The sequence below is a fragment of the Eurytemora carolleeae genome, unplaced genomic scaffold, assembly GCF_000591075.1.
Source record: "Eurytemora carolleeae unplaced genomic scaffold, Eaff_2.0 scaffold525, whole genome shotgun sequence".
Lineage (NCBI taxonomy): Eukaryota > Metazoa > Arthropoda > Copepoda > Calanoida > Temoridae > Eurytemora > Eurytemora carolleeae.
In genome coordinates, this window is record NW_019396459.1 from 6,047 (window position 1) to 30,297 (window position 24,251).

Genomic DNA, 24,251 nt, shown 5'->3' on the forward strand with positions numbered 1-24,251 from the left:
GATAATTCGTTTGGCAGGTTTATTTCAGCTTGTTTAATGAAATCAAGTATATTCCTTATATACCAATCTTCGTCTAGATCTACTTTACCAAAATGTTGTTGAAGGTTTATTTTCTCGTACTGCACACCCCCCGCAAATATGCTCAACAGAAAGATCGTCTGTCTTGTAGCATTCAGCATGTGAGTATCTCCTACATTCTGTGCATTTTAACATTCCATGTTTGTAGGTTTGGATTCCACAAATGCAGAATATATGGTAATTTGGTTTCTTCCCTTTAGTTTTATGATTTGTTTCTTTAAATTTCACATCTTTCTTCTCCGGTGTAACTGATCTTCCTTTTTTCCTGTTTTCCTTGGGTGTTAGCTTTCTTTCATGGTCAGGTGATGATGATCTTTTCCTTTTCCGATTTTCTAGAGCTGTTGGATTTAATGCATGGTCAACCTTCTTTTTTTCTATCTTAGGATCTTTCCTTCTTCTTATATCTACATCTCTCTCGTGCTTTGATGAAGATTGGGATTTATCTTTGTATTGTTGAAACTGTATTCTCCTATAATAAAAATTAAGAATGAGAAAATTACAAATTAGTAAACAAATTGTTGAAATAAAATAATTAAAAGATTCATTATTATAATTTGTGTAAATTCCAGTGTAATTAAATGAAAAACTAAATTTTAAATGATTTTCAGAATAACGTTATCGATTTTGAAATTAAAAATGTAATTAATTAGAACCATTTTAAAATGGTTAAAACATCCTTTGGGATACTTGTGTTCCTTATCTCCTTTAAACCTACTTCTCTTGGTGTGTGTTGTTTGATCCTTTAGCTCCGTCATTCATTTTGTTGCTACCCGTTCCCCTTTAATTAGTTCAATAAATCCTTCTGATCGTTCTTTCATTATCTTAAAAATATTTTTAAAAAACTGTTATTACTTTGTGCAGGTTACTTCTTCTCCTTCTTCTGTATTTATCTCCATAATCTTTCTCTCTTTTTCTCCCTCTTTCATCTCTGTTCTCATTCCTAAATGATTTTCTTCAAATCCTTTGTTCATCTCCTTGTTGCAATGCCATATAATGATTTAGTTTCTAATGAATTTATTTTACTTGGTTCCTTCATTGTAGCTGTGTATAAAAGGGCATGCTCTTCCCCTCCAACAGGACCCTTTTTGGAAGAAAACACATAATTTATCCATTTCTCTGAAACATTTGATTTTCAATTTAAAAAATTATCATCCTCGCAGTTTATAATATTTATTAAGCCTCGTGTTTTTCTTCATGTTAAAATTTGATGATTTTCCATTTGAAGTTTCTCTCTTTCTGTCGATTCCACTTCCGAAGTAAAAGAATCGAGGGAATCTCTGCCGTGAGAACTTCTTCTCCCGCACAATGTACTGCAAGACATTACCCTTAGTCTGTTTAATTATTAATTGATTATAAATCTACATTCGTAGTCAGCCTTAGAATAAAAATTCATCATCGGCTTGTAGACGGGGGAATACTATACATATACATCCTAGCTCTATTTTGAATTAAGAAACTAGTAAGTTTAGGATCAAAAGACTCTGGCAGAGAAACTTTAGGATAGTCACTAACACTCTATTTCAAAAGTACCTAAAATGATCATCCTAGGTTGAGGCAGTAATAGTAAGGGAATAGGATTATTTAATGTTTAAAACACTTTAATCAATGTTGGCATAAAAATAAATTAAAAACTAAATTATCTAAATATAGAAGTAAAAATTCTAAAATGAGCTTTCTAAATAATATGTATGCATCCTGCAGGTCCGCTACCGTCAGAGCAACACACCCAAACATCTAGAGCGATTAAATTGTTTTAGATTGTGAGTCCATACAATTCGAAAAATTAAAAAAAAAAAAAAATCCATTAAAATACCCCTAAACAATTCCTGGATGATGTCAATAAAATTTATCCTGCAATCAAGTTTACTCTAGAACATAGTTCTCCATTTTATTGTGGTTTAAAGGATGAACATGACTGTTGGTGCCACAGAACAAAAAGTATTCCATTCCTTGACACAAAACTGTACATTGAAGATGGAAAAATCACAACAAATCTCTTCAGAAAACCCACAGATAGATGTATGTACCTACTTCCATCATCTTGCCACCCAGCACATATTTCTAACAACATACCTTATTCATACAGACTTGTACGAATTTGCAGCAAACCTGAACTTAGGGATGCACAATTCTTAAAACTAAGAGATTTTCTTCTCAGCAGGGATTACAATTCTTCAATTGTTGATTCTGCTATAGTCCAAGCTAAAGCTATACCTAGAGAAGTTGCTTTAAAGAAAGTGGAGAAAAAGGAGAAACCAGATCGAGTTATATTCTCTATCTCATTTAATCCCCAGCTGCCTTGTATCTCCTCCATCATACAGAAACAGTGGAGAACCATGGTCCAGGATCCTTGGATGAAGGAGGTTTTTCAAAATCCACCTATGGTTACCTATAGGAGACCTCCTCATCTCAGGGATAAACTCATCCGAGCCAGAATTCTAGATCCTCCTAGAATAAGGCCAAAGTGGCTAATACCTGGTATGAAACCTTGTGGTTTAAATTGCCCAACTTGTCCCTACATAGAGCCTGGAACAGTTATACAATCCTCTAATACCAGCAAGAAGATTGAGATTAATGGAACTTTCAACTGTAAGACCAGAAATGTAGTTTACTGTATTAAAGTCAGTCTAGAACCACCGGCGAGTAAATAAATGATTATGTGCTAAGACCGTGTTCCTTCTGCCGGGTTTCAACCAATCATAGCTCCTTTCTAATTTCTCTTAGCCAATAGAAATTTGCCAGAGCTTACACACGCGTAGAATTCTCTGACACAGACTCCAACCTGTCGAACAAACTTCTATACTTATCAGCTGATAGGATTCTCTTCAACCCGGCTAATTATACATATCAGTCAGCTGTTTGGTTTATTTATTTTCTACTACTTGCAACTTTAAAATGACCAAAAAAGAAGATGAAATCCTGAAACTTTGCAGTGGTATTAAATCTGATACTGAAGATCTTCGTGAAAAGTTTGACGCTCTGAAGCAGTCGGTTGAATCTAATACCTCGAAACTTGCGATTCATGAAGATAAATTATCGTCCATCGAAATGAAGTTAAACCACCTTGAACAGCATTCCAGAAACTTTAGTCTAAGGAATTTTGGTCTCAAGCTTGACCAGGAAACTTCCTGCCATTCCAACTATACTGCTAAGGTTGTATATGAATCTGTACTCACTCCCATCCTGATGAAAGCCGTCGAGAGTGGTACCTTGCCCTCCATCCCCCCCCCTGCATCGACTTATTGAGCAATGCCATATTCTCAAGACTTATAAATCCAAAGATTCCACTCCTGTTATCTGTCGATTTCAGGTTAGAATGGTTCGTGATCTAGTTTTTACTCATAAGAAAACTGTTCTCTCTGATCCTCAGAACAAGCTTGAACATATCTCCATAGTGGAAGATCTCACCTCTCTAAATTACAAGAAGCTTCAAGGTCTGAGAAAGGATAATATTCAAGATGGAGTCTAGGTGGAAATATCTTCTACCTCGTCAAGAAAGCAAGCAAGCAAGCTTAACCTGTACTGTTCCAATTCATCCAGCCTCTGTTCCGATTCATCCAGCCCCTGTCCCGATTCATCCAGCCTTTGTTTACCTCATCCAGCCCTAGTTTGATCTCATCCAGCTTTGTTTCCTTTGAGTTATCCTTGTTCCAGTGTCCCAGTGCTCCGGTGTTACAGTGCTCCAGTGTTCCAGTGCTCCAGTGCTCCGGTATTCCAGTGCTGCGATGTCTTGGGTGTTAGTTCATTTGTTCCAGCTCATGGTTCTGAGCTATGTGTTTCCTGTTCAGTCAGGAGTCAGGTTTCCTTAATGAGCTATTTATAGCTCCTGTTCCGGTATGTGTTTTACTGTTTCTATCTATCTCTGAAATATTTTTCTCTTTTATATTCCTTTAAAGAGAATTTATGTACTTGTTTTTATTTTTGGTTGTATCCTGTGCAGTCACCTTTCTAAACTAACTTTTTATGATTTCAGATTTGTTTGGGTTTCTTGCTGTTAAGGGATTTGGGGTTCATGAGAGAGGTCTGGTTCGGCTTCACAGATTATATGCAAGCCATGGTTCCTGAACTGATTGCATCTAGCGGGCTGTTAAACGAGGATAAAAAGCTTGATTTCACATATAATTGTTCTCTCTTTTTAGAAAATAGTGTTGATAATTTTAATTTTATTGAAAATCCTTTACTGTCGAATAAATTGTCAAGCAATTATTACAATGAATCTTCCTTTAGTGACTGTTTTAAAAACTTTAAATATCCACTTGTTTTGAATTTAAATATCCACTTGTTTTGAATTTAAATATCCAATACTTATTGAGTAAATTCGAAAAGTTTACAAGCTTGCTTTCTATTCTTTCTGAAAAGGGGATAATTTTTGATATAATCTCTCTGCAGGAAATTTCCTACATCAATGATGTTTCTCTGGTAAATATTCCTGGTTACCATCCTCTTGTATTTAAATCTAGAACCTCCTGCAAGGGGGGTGGTGTTGGGTTTTACATTAGTGATAACCTGAAGTTTAAAGTATTACTTGATTTCTCTCCATTTCATGAGCGTATTATTGAATCCCTGAGAATTAAGGTTGATTTTCCTACTGGCAAATTAATATTTGTATCTCTGTATAGACCACCTGGGAACCATCCTTTGTTATCTAATACTGAGCTATGTAAATCCTTCCTTGAATCTTTCTCAGGCCTTTTAAGTTCTTTATCAGAGAAAGATTGTTATATTATGACGGATTCTAACATAGACCTTCTCTCAATTGCCAACTCTAATTTAAGCCTTGAATATATCGAGCTGCTCTTATCCTATGGATTTATCAACCTAATTACTAAAGCAACTAGACTCGCATCAAATTCATATACTCTTATTGATCATATTATTACCAACAAAAAATGTTCTAACTATAAGTCAGGTGTTATCGTTAATGATTTATCAGATCATCTTCTCACATTTACTTGTCTTGACTTCAANTTAAATTTCAAGAAATTAAAAAAAATGCACCTTTAAAAAAGGCTTTTAGAAATTTTTCCGATGCTGCGATTGAATCTTTTAAGAGTAATTTATCTAATCTATCCTGGGAGAATGTTTACTCATGCTCTGATACTGACACTGCTTTTTTAAACTTCTGGGATGATTGGTCTACGCTCTTTAATCTTCATTTCACTGTCAAATATGTTGCGCTGAATAAAAATTACCACAAATTAAATGATTTCATGAGCAGTGGTTTACTTGTATCCAGGAAAATGAAGCTTGAGCTTTATCATAAATTTCTAATTTCTAGAAATTATGAAGATGAGTCTAAATACAAAAATTATAGAAACCTGTACAATAAAGTGTTGAAATCTGCGAAGAAAATGTATTTTGAAAATAAGCTTGAGTCTAACAAAAATGATCCCAAAAAGCTATGGGCAACTTTAAATGAGATTTTAAATAGATCTTCGTCTAAATCCAGTATTGCTGAGGTCTCTGTAAATGGTAAATCCAGTATTGATAAGGTCTCTGTAAATGGTAAATCCAGTATTGATAAGGTCTCTGTAAATGGTAAATCCAGTATTGATAAGGTCTCTGTAAATGGTAAATCAATCGATGATGCTAAAAACATGGCTAATGAATTTAACTCTTTTTTCTCGGAAATTGCTGAGAATATCTTAAAGGATATTCCTGAATCAACCGCTAAACCTGAAGAAATTATCTTACTGATTCTGGATTTAATTTTGAGCTTGGACAGGTTGACCCCTCTGAAATTATTGAAATTGTCAAGTCATTAAAAAGTAAATCAAGTCTTGATATTGATGGTTTGAATTCGAAACTTTTAAAAAGCGTAATAACTGAAATTGCTGTACCTCTCTCATTCATATTCAACTTATCTTTCAATCTTGGTCAGGTCCCTGAGAGTTTTAAAGTATCAAGAACTAGTCCGGTTTTTAAATCTGGAAATCCCGAGGAATTAACCAACTATAGGCCTATATCATGCCTCCCCGTCTTGTCAAAGATTATTGATATTGATTTGTCTTTCAGGAGTTTGTCTTTTCAGGAGTTTGTCTTTCAGAAGTTTGTCTTTCAGGAGTTTGTCTTTCAGGAGTTTGTTTTTTCAGGAGTTTGTCATGGCGCCTGTATACATATATATTATTAAGGTGGTATGGCGTATATATATATATTATTAAGGTGGTATGGCGTATACATATATATTATTCAGGTGGTATGGCGTATATATATATATATATATTTAAGGTGGTATGGCGATGATGGGAATGATGAGAAATGAAAGATGTCTAAGATCTCAGTGCAGGGTAAATATTAACATTTTTTGTTTGTCTGTTGGTCTTTCTTACTTAATCCCAAACAAATAAAACGACTGAACTGATTGAATTACTATTCTAATTTTTATATTAAGATTTTTAAAACCATCAATGAACACATGATCATGCTATTGCAAAAGTTGATTTTATTATAAAATATTAAAAAATGATGGTGTAGAGTAAAAAAAGTAGATGTTAGTTTCACATTCAATGAAAATATATTTCGGTCTGGGTTGACCCTCGTCAGTTCTAACGAAATAATAACCATCAAAATCGATAAACAAAAAAATATTTTTTTTAAACCACAAGAAAATTAACAAACAAAAAAGATTATTTAAAAAAAATGTGGGTTGTCAAATGGAAAAAAGAAAATTTGCAAATATTCACTTAAAAAAAATGTTTTAAGACAATTATTATTCCTTGAGATTGTTTCTGTCACAAAGATTAAAAACAAACTGTTTAGATGTATGTGTATAGAGTAGTGGTGGGGGTCGATCTAATTAACAAAGATTATTATTATTATTATTATTATTATTTTCACAAGAAAATGATGGCTCCTTAAAACCCTAGTTATTATATAATGTTTATTTTAGCCTCTGAATTCACCACGCTGCTGTAATAGATTACAGAATGGAAGCTGTCCTAGAAGGTGCTGAACATTTTAGGTTGTGCACACTGTACACTGTACACTGTACAATGAACATATTAGGTTGTGCACACTGTACACTGTACAATGTACAATGAACATATTAGGTTGTGCACACTGTACACTGTACACTGTACAATGTACAATGTAAAAGGTGTCTAAAAACGTTAGTTTATGCCAGAGCCTCAATATCAAAACGATGCTTTTAAAAAATGTTTAATAATGTGTTCACTGAAAAATGTATAATAATGTATTCACTGAATACACCCTGTATATATAATATATACTGTGTTCACTGAATACACCCTGTATGTAAATTTAAAAAGTTCATCCAAACAGTGCAATTTTATCAGTGGTGCTGCTGGGAATTAAAAAAAAAAAATTTTAAAAGTTCATCCAAACAATGCAATTTTATCAGTGATGGTGCTGGGAATTAAAAAGAAAATTTAAAAAGTTCTTCCAAACAGTGCAATTTTATCAGTGGTGGTGCTGGGAATTTAATAAAAAAATTTAAAAGTTCATCCAACAATGTAATTTTATCAGTGGTGCTGCTGGGAATTTAATAAAAAAATTTTAAAAGTTCATCCAAACAATGCAATTTTATCAGTGGTGCTGCTGGGAATTTAAAAGAAAATTTAAAAAGTTCTTTAAAAGAAAAATTAAAAAATTCATCCAAACAATGCAATTTTATCAGTGGTGCTGCTGGGAATTAAAAAGAAAATTTAAAAAGTTCTTCCAAACAGTGCAATTTTATCAGTGATGGTGCTGGGAATTTAATTAAAAATTTTAAAAGTTCATCCAACAATGTAATTTTATCGTAAAAAAATATAAATGTAAATACCCAGTATGAATATTCTTATGGATTTCTCTTTTATTCACTAAGTTTAAAATTTAATAAGTTTTGTGTGTTTTCCTGAATTTATTTTACAAAACCCTATAATGCAAAAATACAATAATTTGCCAAATACAATGTAATCATTTAGAAGCAAGACAGAAAAGAAATAAATCAGTAAAGCATAAAAGAACAATTATAGGCTTGAAAAATATTTTATTTACATAAAAAAAAGGAATTTACATCCTTCAAGTTGTGATTTATTTGTTTTATTTTCTAGTACGAATAATTTATGATTATTTTGATTAAACTTAAAGTATGTACTGGAAGATGTTTAGAATTCCAGAAGATTGTTGTAAGTATCGTCCACTACGCGGATTGTTTCCTCATAATATGTCTTCAATCCCCTATAAATAAACATTGTAACTTTTGTAAATTTTTAGAGATATAATGCTTTTTGACTTTTCCACCTTTAAAATTAAATAAAAAGTTTTCCAAATTTTTTTTCTTCAAAAAATGGCCCAATCAGAACAATTAAGGTTAATCGAACCTTTAGACATTTAACAAAACTTCAAAAAATTGTATTTTTTATGTGTCTTGTCTTTTCAACATGAAAATGTTATTTTTGTTATGTTTAATGTTCATTGCAATTATTCTTGATAAAATGTTATGTTCCAATAAATAATATTAAGCTACTTCTTTTTGTTCTTGATTTTAGAATTTTGGTAAGATTCTATTAAAATAGCGTGAAAATCTAACAAAATTTAACAAAATTTTGTTTAGGTGTTTTAAGATCCTGTCGAAGAAATTCATATCAATAACAAGATTCATCAAAACAAAAACATTTAAATTTTGCACACTAAAAGAATTTTTTCCCCGTAATTTACTATCAGGGAAGGGTTGTTAAAGATATAAGGAGAGAATAATAATACAAGGGTTATCCACAAAGGATGAGACTGTAAAGACGACCTAAAAGAAAGAATTTGAATCGGTAAATTAAATTAAACTAAACTAGCGGTATGTACTATGTAGGGATGGATTGTGGTCGGAAAATCCTGAGATCCGAAAAACCTAGGTCAGAAAACACGATAAAAAACATTTTAGAAAACATTCGTAACCTTATCTTCCTGAATTTTTTTAAAATTAATTGTCATAAAAATTGTGCTTCGATTTTTAAAATTTTGTTGTGAGAAAAAACGAAAAACAAAAGTTTTTTTGATCGTTTTTAAGAACAATTAACAACCCTAATAACAACAAATCTATGGATCCTAGACAGTGTAAATTCCAAACAGTCGTCTCTGAAGTCTCATCCTTAGTGGGTAAACCTGTACATAGACACTGAACCCCCCCCCTTTCTTTGGTAAAAATATAGTTTCCTTACTTGAGCTTAGCAATTCTATCCGAGTGTTCCCTACTCTTTAACAAAAGCTTTTCGGCCTCCTGCTCTGAGCTCAGCTTCTGGGTAATCTGCAAAGGTATGGAGTCTTTGCCACAAACTCTGATTTTTCTAATTTCTATATCTTTGCAAACCAATGTCGAAGACCTTAGGTATATCAAACTATGGTTTATGATATAGAAAATAATCAAAGTGTGGAAGACGATGCCTGGCCGCGTTAAACTAGTTCCACAAGATTCAACAGAATGAGATAGAACGGATACGGGGCATTAGGACTGATAGGATCTCTACAGTCTACACGTGCGATATCGATATTGACTCTAGTTCTGAACCCTCTAGTAATAAGTTATAAGAAATATATATACTGGAAGTTATCTATGCGTTTTATTAGAGTCTGACTCACGTCCTCTATAAAAGTTAAAATTTCAAAGGTTTACACAATCGGGTTGCGAAGATATAGGGATTAGAAAATATGAGTTTCTGACAAATTCTCGATTCATTTAAATGACTATTCATAAAACAGTATTTTTAAAGATTAATGTAGAATATATGTAAAAGACTTACTATGCATTCACCAACATAGGGTCAAACGACCAGGGTCACAACGCGACAAAGGGTAAACCGACGTAGGGTCAAAAAGTACGACAGATAGGTAAAACTTCATTTAGACTATTTTTGGTTAATTTGAACTATTTTTATGTTCATTAGAACTAGTATCCGCAGCGCTTGGCCCAGAAATTGTCTTTACCTATCCTAACCCTGAAATAATACATATTTTTATAGTATGTTTTATGTTCATTTGAACTACTAGCCGCAGCGCTCGGCCCCCTAGCCTATCCTACCCGCTACGCTAGGCCCAGAAATTGTCTTAAATAATACATAAAATATTTTTTTCATTTTGACCCTTTGTTGTTTTACCTTTTGTCGCTTTTGTCGCGTTTGTCGTTTGACACTAGGTCATTAGTTTGATCCTGATTCGTTTGAAACCCTACTTTAAACCTTTTTCTTATTAATTATGAATGAGATCAAATCAAATCAAATCATGAATGTTGGAGAAGCTTTAGGCTCCATTTCTCAATCCTGAATGAGAAATGGTTTTTCAACCCGGATATGAACTCAATTCTGACTTTTGCAATGTATCTAGTTAAAGGTTAAATTCCAATATTTGGTGACGAAATCCTACAAGACTTTTTATTTCCAATCTTATTTCCAATCGATGTCACTTTTGCATTTATGCTAAAGAGGCAATTTAATTTAATTTTTAAGCTAGTAAAGCAAAAGTAACTTTCTCATTACTCAGATAGAGGTTAAAAGGGTTAAATTGTGAATCCTATAAGACACCCTTCATTTGAAAGACTGCCCTTTTATTTAAGATATTAAAGTGTTTTTTATATTTTCGTATTGAATACTTAAGTCTATACCTCTCTAAGCAGAGATTTATCCAAGGAAGAAGATCCATGAAGGTAGTCCAGAGTCCTATTGATTATAAGATATTTATTGCAAAAGTAAATATGTTTATTATAATATGAAGATAACACACTATTTAAAATATACTTACTCATTGTAACACCAGTCAGATGAGAGCGTATGCATTCTCACCAGCGCTATGCACTGTAGCGCTATGCACGGTAGCGCTATGTACGGTAGCGCTATGCACTGTAGCCATAGAGAATAGAATATATAGAGAGGAAATAAAAGAATCTCTCGGTTTGAATTTTTTCAGTCCCTTTCAGCCTGAAAGGGAGTTCAAAGTGTACAAATCATGTAAATGTTCACAAATTATATGCAGCAGAGTACATTAATACAGTATGTTCCCTAGACTATCCATTTCAATTTCGAAATTTTTAAAACTGTTAAATAAACTTTATAATGAATTAGGTGAATAAAAACATCATTTGATTTATAGTTATAGCGGAAAATCATCGTCTGTAAAGTGGAAGGCATAGAGTCTATGTGAAATGATCATTGGTCAATTATGAAACTAGCCTATTTCATAATTTGGTTTTCTTTTAACAACAATTTTAGATTTTCTATAAAATGATATTCCAGGGCCCAACATGTTATATAGAATGAATATGTGAAGTACACCTGCAGTATGGAAACAGTACAACAAAATGGCCGTTTTACACTTTTTTCTAGTAAATTCCTCTCTATATATTCTATTCTCTATGACTGTAGCGCTATGCACTGAATCGCTATGCACAGTAGCGCTATGTACGGTAGCGCTATTCACTGTAGTGCTATGCACTGTAGCGCTCTGCCCTTAATAATTCTGAGCTGAGAGCGAAATTGGGAATTTTTTTCGCAAAAATATTTTCGCTTTTTTTGCAAAATTTAACATTAATCTTTTTCGCAAAAAAAAAATATTGCAAAATTTTCTAAAATTTGTTTGTTTTATTTGGGAAATTTAGCACCTTTTGTTCTGTGAAAATTTTGCATATTTTGTAAAACAGATTTTTTAATAGTTTTCTATTTCTTTTACAAAATTCATTTTCGCAAAAAATATGAAATTTTGCAAAAACAATTTCCAAGAACAAAATTTTCGTGAAATTTCGAATTTTTCTCAAAAGTTTTTGTTATCTGAAACCCTAGTGCTACCCTGCATAGCATGCACTGATGAGAATGCATACAATCTCATTTGACTGGTGGTACGATGAGTAAGTATATACCTGTGAACAAGCATTGTGATAAACAGCTTAGGAACCTGGTCCACCAGGATCTCGTCTAATATCTTCATGTACTGAACGCAAAGATCAACATGAACATTTGCTTCGTCTGGTATCTTGCTGGGATATCTTGCTGTGCTGATCTTATTTTTCTTGTCCTAACAAAAAAAGAGAGATTTCAACTACAGTCATAACCAGGAAGACCCGGGAATGAATTGTCAATTAAGCAGACAACTTGTTTACAATCGTCTTTGATCTTTGAAATAGTTTACGGCATTCATTTGTCAATCTAATTTTACAAGTACACAAATATGATTGATGAAACGAAAATCAAAAAGTAGCCCCAGTCCTGTCATTTCAAGAATGTGCTCTGCCTTTTTGGTGCGTTCAAAATCACAGGAGATATGAATAATTTCATTCAAGATTGGAAAATTTTCTTTATACTAAATAAAAATGAAATCTTTTAGAAAACTTTTTATATCTCAGATAATTTTGAATGCAAAAAAGGCAGACCACATTTTGTTAAATGGCAGGACTATTGCTATTTTGTGTTTATTGTATCATCAATCATATTTGCATATTTCAAAAATTAAAATGACAAATAAATGCCCGTAAACTATTTCAAAGATTAAAGACGAACAAAAAGATAACTGATTAATTGTCAATTGATTCAGATTCTTTCTGGTTATGACTGTATGAGATCGGAACTATGTGCAATGAAGTGTTTTAATGTCTACTTCCTATATCATATTTTTTTCTGCATATTATATAGGTTAATTTTTATTTCTTGTTTAAATGAACTGTATTTACAACAGCTATTTCTAATTTCTTCATTGTTTCTTATTAACAAGTCAATTGTGCACAGAAACTGCAAATAAAAACAAACATGAATACCTACTTTTGTACTTGATCAGACAAAACATTAAAATTTGTATACTCTAATGTGTACTTGATCAGACAAAACATTTAAGGAAATAACTGTAAATCGGGCATTGCCATCTTAGCAATGACACATATAGTCCCTTCCCTTTCAGAATAGCTTTCAAATTGCTTCTAAAAACATTTTAAATATCACCTGATTTTGGAGATCTTTTGTAAATCCATGAAAGGTTGGTTTCAGAACTGATTTGATCATTGAACCTCCAGGTACAACATTTTCCACAATATCTCCCACTGTATCAACAATATTTCTAATCTGCTCTCCATCTTCCCCATCTCCTAGATCACTTCCAACCTGCTGGAAGTCATCTGCGATGCTGATTTGTTCCTTGAACCAGATTTCATTTTTGTTTGGATACCTAAGAATAATAAGGTGGCTCAATGACTAAATTTAATGAATTTGAAAGGTCAGAGAGATCGATGGTACTCTGGTACAAATCTTTGATCACCTGCCTGGACATACATTGTTTAGCTGGTGCAACTAGGTTGAGACAGTCTGAATTTAGCCTGCTTCTTGGTTGAACTTACATTCACTAAAGTGGCAGCATTGCATGTTTTCATTTAAATACTATACTTGACACTTTTAGTCTTCATTTATTTAAAATATATTTTAAATGGGCTAAAAACAATAACACTCATAAAAAATGGTTGCCAAGAACAAGACGCAGGAGGTTTAGACAATTGCAATTTTATTGAAGATTGCATGGCCTGGTCATAATTATTAAAATTAAATTTGAATTCAGCCCTCTGTTGTAAGCTGTAGTATTTTACAACTATTATATCAGGAAAATCACCTTATTCTTTTCTTCTTAAGACTACCAATGACGTCAAAGGAAGGATGTTCAGTGTTAACCACTCGTCTATTTATATCAATCATGATATCTAGGTGATGTTTTATTTTGTCCTTGCTGTTATTTATTTCCTCGTGTAGCATTGATTTAACCATGTTGAAAAAGTAAGGATACTGCTCCAGCTTAGATTTAGTAACCCTCTCGACGCCATCACTTAACAGCTCAGTAACATCTTTAAGAAGACACTCAAAATTGTTTCTGAAAATTATATTAATGAATGACAATAATTTTAACAAATTGTGTGTCAAATCGTATTGTAAAAACATTTTCCACTGAGAAATTTCAGTGTGTCAAAGCTTTCAAATAAAATCAATATTCTACAGTACTCTCCAAATTCTAAATTAAGACACACATTTTACCTGTAAGCTTCAGTAAGCATGCCAACTCCCTTGTCCAGTACTAGTTGAACAGGCATAAGAGGATCCCTTACTGCATACATGTTGGCAAGGGCAGTAGAAAGCATCTCATGGAAATCATTGTGGGAGTAAAACTGACGAGAGCTTTCTGCCTTTGTGATGGTTTCTCTCTTAATCTTTTGGTTTAGTTCAGCACCTTGAATTAGATTTTAATCAAAAGATCATATTTGTATATTTTAGATATAAAGACAGGGATAATCTACAGTACATCCAACTTTATTGAGTTCAATCTTACCTAAACAAAGTTTTTCACAACTTACTCCAGTTTGAAACCCTCCAAGTTGTTCTTCTAGATCAGTGATAACCTCCTCTGCAAGACATATGATTGCATCTCTCTTATTTTTATCTTGAAGATGGTTGTCATCCAGTTCTTCAAGCTGAGCACATACACTTTCAAGAGCTGCCTTGCTTTTATTCTTTATATAAGGCAGCTTATCTTTAATAGTACGGGCTAAAATATGAGTTAGGAACTTTCGAAGAAAGTCAACTCCAATCCTGGAAAATTAAAATATTTTTGTTTAAATCCTGATGCTTACATACAACTTATGTTTAATACCTGTTTTTTACAACTCTATAATCTGTCCCGTCTCTGATTCTTTCTTCGGCTACAAGTGTAACCTTCATCTCTAAACCTTCATCAATCTGTTTCTGAGATCTATTGACTACTCCAAAATATCCAAGCTTGAGAGGCTTTGTCTTGTTGAGCAAGTAATTAATGACCCTGGTAGTGTCAGTGCCATGGTCAAGACGGTCAAGTTTGGTTAACACCCCAATTGTTCTTTCGCCATTGGGATCATATTTTTCAGCAAACTTTAGAGCTTCTGAGCTAGCAATATCCTGTGTGCTATCCTAAAAATTCAGGAATCTATTAAATGTAGGCTGTCAATTTTCACAATTTCACACACATTTTTAAGAATTGAGGAGTTTTGTACAAAAGTAATTTGTCTCATGAAAGGACAAAGCATCTTCAATTTTAATCAAAATTTCAGGCATAAGCTGCACATGAAACATTTTATGCACTTTGTTTTTTATGCATGAAGAAGGGGTAAAGCAACTTAATTTGTGCAGAAGGATTTTCATATTTAAATTTTAAATTTTAAAATTCTCAGTAATACCTGTATGGCAAGTATGATATTTTCTTCGTTTTCCATGTATTTGAGAACAAGATCTAAAACCTGTTGTTCTATATCTTTGTTTTGACCTTCAACAGCAGTCTTTAAATAACAATTTTTTAATAATTTCGACAGTCTATAGAGATGCAAAAAACATGTGATTGATAAGTTATACCTTTGTAAATCCAGGAAGGTCTACAAACTGAAGATCAGGAAACCGGGATGAGTAGAAATCAACTTGTATCTCCTAAAGAGATGCATAGTAAAACAGCCAGAATACTATTGATGCCTATTCTTACCTCTTGACTAACATTCTTTGTTCCATTAACCCTTGCTAATGTTCGCTTTTCTATTTCCGCCATCACTTTGCTGAATAGAATTTAGGAAGATAAAACTGTTACTACACAGTACACACCTCTCTAGATATTTGGCTTGTCTGTTGGTGTGTTTGTATTCAATCAATAACAAAGACAACTTGCTTGTGGCAAAGTGGACAGTTTAACATGCAAATTATTCATACCAGGCTAATCAATCAATTTAAATGTCTTCTGTCTGTGGACCTATTATCCATCAGCAGGGGCGGATATAAGGATTCTGTAGGGGGGGTAAATATTTTTAATTTGGCGCGCGAAGCAAGCCAAGTTTTTTTTTACCCACCCCCTAGNATTTCCCCCAGGATTCTAGGGGGGGGTATTTACCCCCAGAATTCTAGGGGGGGGTAAATAACCCCAATAACCCCCCTTATTTACGCCACTGTCCATCAGTGTCAATTCATGGTTTTTTCTGATTTATGCATAAAGGTTAGTATTTAAGGACTATTAGGGAATATTATCTATTTAAAAAATTTGCTTTTCACTTCAATATTTTAGTGATTTTGTTAGTCAACAGAGTGTGCTGTTCTAAGCCTTTTACAAAGTAAAACCATGAAAGAAAGATTGAAGCTACAAACCTCATGTCTGTTTCAGTAACTTCATCGTGACCATACTGCTCCTCCTAGATTTTCAAAATGTTTATTACTTTATAAAGTGTTTTTAAATTTCAGTAAAACCATGATTTTAGTTTGTTTTTGTCGTTTATCTTTTGGATGGCTATGATGTTTATTGTTAAGATATTATAAACTCCGGAATCAGTGACTTTTTAAATATGTTTAAATAATTTTAATCAATTAAAAAAAAATTTTTGTAATACATTTAAAATTCATAGATTGAGGGAATCGTTGCAGAATCACCATCAACCATTTAAACATCCAACCACCGGATTTGCAGGATAACACCCAAACCCTGCATATCAATGTTTAATGGTGGCTCTTACTCCCTCTCTAATAGATCAGCTGATCAAGGTTACCAAATTTTGTTTGCTATAGAACAATGTGCTTGGGAAACCAGGTTTAATGATGAAGCACTCACCTTAGGAAAAACCACATAGTCTTGATTTTCTTCTTTATCTTCTGTTTGATGGACTCGTATAAACTGAGGACATCTTAAAATAAAGAGAAATATATTCTGTTCATTAGAAGGGACACAAGGCAAAGTAATCTCTTGGAACTTTTAATCAAAAAGAGCCATTGGCCCATCATTAGAATACATCAGCCAATATCCCAAATTTTCCATGTTGTTATAGACATTTTTGGTAATTTTGATTTTAACAGTTGTAATAAATCTTCATCTTTGAAGATTATAAAAAGCATGTTGGGACATTTCATAGAAAGACATTAAAAATGAAATATCCTTTTTTTACAAAATCTCTCAATAATCATCTATTGTACTGTCCCTATTCATCCTTCTAGTAAAATCTGTATGTTTATTATACAACTTGCCCTAGCTTCCTACAAAGTCAGCCTGTGGTATTTAAATGTACCAGAGTCTGGGAAGAATATTGATTGATACAAACCTTGTAACTATATCATCTCCCCTTGGTAGAATTTCTTTCCCGATTAGACTCTGAAGAACAGAACTTTTTCCAGAGCTTTGATTTCCAACAGCAATTATTCTAAGGTAGAAATATGAAAGAGGGGTAAATATTGTAGAGATATTTTTCTGTTTCTAGGTTATTAAAAGGTACATTTCAGCGCAAACACACACACCTAAACTGAACCAAGTTTAGGTTTAACAAAAAAGATCGAAGTTAGATCCTATATCCATGTTTGGGGATTGTACAAATATTTATTTCAAAATTGAGCTTGATTGTCTGAGCTAGACATGGCTGATCACTATTTGGCCAATATTTTGAGATCATTCATTCAATACTTCTTAAATTTTCTATAGATCTCATGTTTAAAAAAAACTTAAATGTTGGTGAGATTAAGAGCTCTCTTTTGATACCCAAGTTGACTTACTGAGACAAGTATTTAGGAAGTAACGTGGATTCAAAGTATTTACTTTTATTTCGTCCAATTTTTTGATAATTTGCAACATTCAGGATATTTAGTTTTAATATTTCCTAAAATATGTCAAAGCCTGAAACCCAGATAAATTTGCAAGTAGTAAAATGCCATTTTCAGCCATTTTCTAGCTCGGATGATCAAGCTCAATTTTGAAATTAGCATTTTTACAAACTGCAAACATGCACAATACTGGATCAAACTTCATTCTTTTCAAACCTAAATTTTCTTGAAGACAGGTGTGACAAACTCATGTTTTTTTAACATTTAAGCTTATTAACTTCAGGAGTCTCTTCAACAGTCATTTTTTTAGAATGTTATTCTCAACCATTTTCCTTTTATTGTTTTTGTTTTTTTAATGATTGTTAGAGAAGTTTGTTTGTTAATTAATGAAGCATATGTAATAAGGGCAATCAATTTTGGACTTTTTTTCAAATCAACTATTTGCCCACCAAAAGTTCATAGAAAAAATCTTGAAAAAGCTGCATGCCAAGCTTTAGCCTTTTAAAAAATTAAATAGAACAGTTTTTAAAATTTTGCAAATTCTAAGATAAAAAGCCAAAATCTTTTTATAATTTATAGTTTTTGGTGGACATTTGGGCTCTAAGAATTCAATGTTTAACATTTTTAAAGATGGTTTTCAAATTTAAATAGGTAGAGTATAACAAATTTTAATTTTAAATCAAACCTGGGAAACTTAAAATTTATTGGATCATCCAGATTATGAACATCCTGAAGGCGTGATAGAGCTTTAACCAGAACTTTCAGGTTCTCCTCAGAATCCATTCTAATTGTTTATGAAAACAAGGAAACATGACAAATAGGGGTCTAAACTAGGGCTGGACAGGGGATTCCTAAATTGCATGTTGAAACTCTAGATAAGAACCAACGAAAACAGCAAGTATCAAGAACCCTATTTTTTTGAGACAAAACTTGCCCTTTTTTTTGTCCCATATGAGGAGTTAAACAAGTTAGGAGCTGAAGGTTAATTTTAGGCATTGATTTTCAGACGGTTACATATTAGAAGTTGAAGTTCAAATATTTCTCAAAAAATAGAGGTCCTTTTATTCCATTCAATCCAAATAAAGATTTCAAATGCGGTATCCTAAAAAATCAAAGAAAGATTTTTTAAATACTAGTGATTGGCTGCTGCTCTGTTAACTGGCAACTGCATAAATATCTTGGGATATTCTTGTTTTAACGCTTTTTCTTATCAAGTCTGGTAAATAAAGTTAACCTTTGAACTGCAATTTAAATGAATTTATAATTTATATTATTGTATTCAGAATACAATAATATAAATTCCAAGCTGTTTACCTCTTTACTCATGCATGGAATAACGTCAAAAATTGAATTTACAGTATTTTCCAATTACCACATATAAAATTTTACAGATTTGTACATTTGCATCTGCTTTTTTTGCGCATTTTTAATGGTTTAAGATTTATTTGTGGGTTTGAGGATCTGAAGCCTTCAGGGTCCTCAAAACGCCCGCAGCCGCCCGAGTTGTATCAGGAACAAGCCAAGCGCTAAATCATCTGAACGTGCTCAACTGAAAACACTCTGCACAGGTTTCCCCCCCTCCCCTCCTCTCATGAGTAACCCCCCCGGAAGGCAAGCCTCTCTTGGTCTTCCCGTAGGTACTCGTCCTCAACTTCTTCACCTACCAATCCTTTATCCTACTACCCCTCCTTATCCTACTCCCTTTCCTACCTCCTTTCCATTTTAACTATTCAATCCATCTATTTCCTTAAATTTTCCAATTTAATTATTCCATTCCATTACCAATTTCATCCAATCTAAAATTTTTCCTAAAACTCTTTATTTACCTCAAGAGTGGAATATATATTTATATTTTAAAATAATAAATTATTCCTATTGCCTAACCACTTCATTTATCTCCAACCTGAGGAGTGAATTGTGGCTAAAAAGCTTGAGGAAATCGGTAAGAAATTCACTCATGTTATCTATCTTTATTCAGAAAATTGAATCTAATACAAAGTAGAAAAGCATAATTTTCTATATTTTATTTACCTTCTTTGGCAAATACAAAGAAAAATGGAACAATACAAGGAACATTAAACATTCGTTTAATGATTGTCAGAATTTTTTTCTGATATATTCTTTCAAAAAATCATTTATGCCCGGCAGATCTTTTTATACTTCATTATCTAAACCTGTTCATGAAAAGATAGAATTTCAAGCCTTCATTATTTATTTATGATATTAGAATACTAAAATAAACATTTCTTGTTTTTTTTCTTTTTATGTCATTTTTGCCTTTTTTGCTCTGTAAAAAAAAAATTTTTAAATCCATGCTCACTGTTTAGATTTATAAAGAAAAAACTTTATTAGAGCTACTTTTTTACCTTCTCGTCTAAAAAGTTTCATAGATAATCATATGATTGGAATTTCATCTTGGACTGCAAAGGTTTAACCCAATTAAATTGAATCGAAAATCTCTACTTCAAACAAATATAAAAATAAAAATTCCCGCAATATTAAGTCCATATTTTCCTAACAAGAAGTTTTTATTTATCCCCGCTAAACTTACCCTACAAATACCTTTTTATAAATACTTTTTTATAATCCAACAATGAATAAAGTTTATATAATTCAAAATCTGATTTCATCGAGTTCTCCTTTGTATAAATACTTTTTTATAATCGTTAAATTGTTTTTCGCCAATGATTTGCCAATGAATCGCTACTGTCTGAATGATTGAATGATTGATATAATTGATTGATCACAATACTTTAATCCCATATTTATGCAAACCATCCGCTGTTTGAAATTGTTAAGACTTTACTTCCTTATGGATTATCCATCCGTCATTAAAACTTTCTCGTCCTGGAAAATGTTAGCAATTAGTATTTTTTACTTTATTTAGTATAAACCAAAACCAGTGACGCTAGCTGACTAACGACAGACCTCGGAGTCAGACTGATCTTGGAGTCTGACTGATCTCGAAGCAGAATTTCTCTGCGAAAATATAACGGTAAAAATTTCCATGGGTTCCGGCTGAGCCTGGCATAATTCCGTCTATGTTACTGAATTTTATATTTATTTTATACAGAGGGCGAATGTCGTGAACATGGACAACATTGGACTGCAAAGGTTTAACCAAATTAAATCAAATCAAATTTCTCTACTTATAAAAAAATTAAGAAATTCCGCAATATTAATTACATATTTTCCTCACAAAAAGTTCTTATCTATCCACGCTAAACTTACCCAACAAATACCTTTTAAAAATACTTTTGTACAATGCAACACTAAAGAAATTTTTTATGATTTAAAATCTGATTTCTTTGAGCTCTTTTTTATATACACTTCTGTATAATCCAACATTAAATAAAGTTTATATGATTTAAAATCTGATCTCATTGAGTTCAATGTAGAAACCAATGCTTTAAGTTAACTTATGCTTTCTTTTACTAATTCAGTACGAACTGAACTCGAACGCCTCCTGAACCTGCGGATAACTGAGACATAATTCACCGCTGCAAAGAAACGGACGAGCCACCAGTTAACAGAGATAAACTTAACCGCATCAAGCAGAGGAACCATGATCTCACAAAATACGACGATCCGGGGTTTACACTTTCCTATTTTATATATTTCCTAAATTTTAACAAGGATCCATCAATGGTCCTTGCTTTTAAAAAGGGAAACTAGCTCCCCAGCATGTTTATGTTAAAACATGCACAAAGTTATTTGTGGCATTTTATAACAAGAGATAACACATAGTATTGTTTATATCTCTAAACCATTATGCCCTTGCCATAAGCTTAGGTTGTTTTTAACCTCATTTCTAAAGAGGAACGGTCAATGTTCCTCGTTATGAACGTTCCTTCCCGTGTATGTTTATGTGAAAGCATGCACACTGTTAAATATAGCATTTTTCAATAAGAGACAACACACACTGTGTTTGTAGTATACCCAAGTCATACCTCACAAAAGTATGCTATCCTTTAATCTATTAGAAAGTTTTTTTCCGAACTGTTGCTTTGTCAACAATTTAATCAAAATTTACTAGAAATCGAAACATGAAAAAACTTGTAAAAAAAATTGTATCCGTAAAATTCTAGATTTCAACCTTATCAATTTATAATTGTATGTACACTATAACATCGCAAAAAAGTTTTGTGTTGAAATTAACAATATTAACACAATTGTAAACTATAATAACCTCAATACTTGAATAAATATCTAGATCTTAAAAAAAAGATTTATTTTGAAAACATTATTATTTAATTTGATCAAGAACTAGCTTGAAACCCCATCTATATATAGATTTTTACTTATAACAATTAACCTGATCAATGCTTGAATTAAGCTAAGAACATTGCAATGATTATATCAAGTTCCCTTAAAAATTTGAGGAAAATCTGTTCATGAATAATGATCGGACATCAAAACAATTAAATGAACATCCAAAGAGACATTACTACTTGTTGTATATAGATAAGAATTACAATGAGATCAAAGGAGCCCTTCACTTAAATGTGTATTGTAAGGGTAAACTAAATACCTGATTAGATATTCAAATTGGTATTGTAATATTCTTACTTTTCATCAATAACTGAGAAAGAGAAGAGGCCAACATGCAATTTCGGTTGGCACGTTAGTCTAGCATTTGAATCAACATTTATTTAGTAACAACAGACCAAAAAAATCCATTATTATCATATTTCGATGACATCATGTGTTATACATTTTATACTATTTTACACTAAGATATGAAAACTTTTGATATTAGAGTTAGCAAAATATTAACGTTTTTTCTACTCAGGCAAACTTTTCCCTTGAAAACTATAGTTCTATTGGTTTCAACGGGTCAACCCCGTCAGGACAAATGGAGGAAAATGTACGCTAGATTGTGACGTATGTATTTTGCTTAATCAACTACAGTTTTATAGTCTCTACGCAAATCATACTTCTTAAAACTAGTTGTTGTTTGTAAACAAACTTGACACATATGTCTCTACGCAGCATAAATATCTCAGTCGATCAAAGCTGTCAATGATGAACACATCTAAAAGTAAGTTTCTTTTCATATCCCTTTTCCACGTACTGCACCTAATAATAACAATGATCAGTGCAGTTGATTAAGCTAAATACACACGTCACGTGATAGCGTACATTTTCCTCCATTTGTCCTGACGGGGTTTCAACTCCTTTTTCTATACCGTACAGGTGCAGCAGTATAGAAATTTGAGGGAAAATATCAAAAGTTTAAAAGAATGATACTTTAGAGACAGAAAATTTCGGAAATTTTGAATAAATTTAAGATATTTACAGTTCCCTATTTGATATTACAGAGTATATAAATTATTAAACATCCTTCACAATGACAAAAAAATGCCACACTTTTGCACTGATAAATCAGCTTTTGCACTGATAAATCAGGTTTTGCACTGATAAATCAGCTTTTTCTCCAACCCCAGTTATATGTAAAAAGTAAAACTAATAAGGTATTTAGGTTACTCTTTTAAAATATCCAAATAACTGAATATGGTCCCTCCCATCAGATCAATTAATACAAATAAAAATAATAATAAAATAATAATAATAAATAATAATAATAAAAATGGTGAACCCGCAAGACACAAATTTGGACTCTAAGAATAAGATCATTAAAAAAAGTGTATAAGCATATTGTAATTTAGATGGGGGAACTCTGTAGTCTGTGCAACCTCTGAAAGAAATTTCCTTATCTCAAGAACTTAATATATTTCACGCTGATATGAAATATTTTAAGTAAACAATTTTTTGTCGAAGAGATTTCTAAAAATATATTACATTTTTATGACAAAAAAGATAATTTAGGATTTTATGACAAAAAAGATAAAATGTCTGTTTTTTTCAAAAAGAATTTCCGTTCTTCTATAAAATTCTGTTATGCAATATTTTTTATTGAATCCCGCAAACAAACTTATTTATACAGGTCCGTGTTAAAACCAGCTTACTAACATATAATATAAACAAACTTTTTGCAAAGTAATTTCATTTAATCCTATATAAGCTCAGACATATTTTTATGCTCTTCGTTTCAAAGACCAACTTTTACTTGTTCTTAGCTTAGACATGAAATTTTCATCAAGTTACCAGAAGATATTTTATAGAGACCGTTAACAGCGCCAGGACATTTAAAAATATAATTTAATGAATCTCACTGTATTCTATATAAAAAGAGAGACGGGGTATTTACCAGAGGGGATGATAATTCTCTACCTGTGTGCTCAGTTAGCTGTTACAACTGTTTACTAATATTGATGTACTATAGGTTAGGCCAGAATCAACTTATAATAAACAAATATGCAGTGCGCTCTCGGTATAGTTTATGGCCTATACAATTAGTAAAGGATTAGCGTACATCATCAATCTATACACTATATTCTCAATGGTATTTACTGATGGCTGGAAGGATAGCATAGAAGAGGGATCAGGTTGAAGGTTGAAGGTTTTTACCAATTGTTTTTGTTATGTTGGTTTTAAACCAATGGATTATCATAATAAATCGTTGGGTTACATTATACATATACAATATATACTAAGTTTACCAAAATCAATGAACTTATATTTCTTGATACAATAAACACATTGCACAAGATCCAAATAAGAGGGATTTTAGAA

The 24,251-nt window shown here is 32.2% G+C and overlaps 2 protein-coding genes and 1 long non-coding RNA gene across 4 annotated transcripts; 1 reads left to right on the forward strand and 2 right to left on the reverse strand.

Annotated features, from left to right (window-relative positions):
- Positions 1 to 1,016, reverse strand: LOC111703678 (uncharacterized). Its single transcript, XM_023475711.1, has 3 exons — positions 931 to 1,016; positions 794 to 856; positions 1 to 547 (listed from the first exon to the last, which is right to left on the reverse strand). The coding sequence occupies exons 1-3, from the start codon at positions 1,014 to 1,016 to the stop codon at positions 85 to 87; spliced, it is 612 nt and encodes a 203-aa protein (XP_023331479.1). The 3' UTR covers positions 1 to 84.
- A 5,249-nt stretch (positions 1,017 to 6,265) lies between these two features.
- On the forward strand, positions 6,266 to 7,797 carry LOC111703680 (uncharacterized). The gene is made up of 2 exons (XR_002765663.1): positions 6,266 to 6,365; positions 6,968 to 7,797. It is a non-coding gene; the product is annotated as an uncharacterized LOC111703680 (long non-coding RNA).
- Positions 7,798 to 8,099: 302 nt separating this feature from the next.
- On the reverse strand, positions 8,100 to 18,422 carry LOC111703679 (dynamin-1). Of its 2 annotated transcripts, none has more exons than XM_023475712.1 (16): positions 18,301 to 18,422; positions 17,123 to 17,221; positions 16,639 to 16,711; positions 16,182 to 16,225; positions 15,532 to 15,601; positions 15,408 to 15,479; positions 15,236 to 15,334; positions 14,677 to 14,969; positions 14,356 to 14,615; positions 14,064 to 14,256; positions 13,648 to 13,902; positions 12,990 to 13,212; positions 11,918 to 12,072; positions 10,670 to 10,724; positions 9,234 to 9,319; positions 8,100 to 8,259 (listed from the first exon to the last, which is right to left on the reverse strand). In XM_023475712.1, exons 1-16 carry the CDS (start codon positions 18,396 to 18,398, stop codon positions 8,187 to 8,189), a joined length of 2,148 nt encoding a protein of 715 aa, XP_023331480.1. In that variant the 5' UTR covers positions 18,399 to 18,422; the 3' UTR covers positions 8,100 to 8,186. The 2 variants fall into 2 exon arrangements, with proteins under 2 accessions (XP_023331480.1, XP_023331482.1); XM_023475714.1 differs by lacking the exon at positions 18,301 to 18,422 and adding an exon at positions 17,832 to 17,938.
- Positions 18,423 to 24,251: the final 5,829 nt, after the last annotated feature.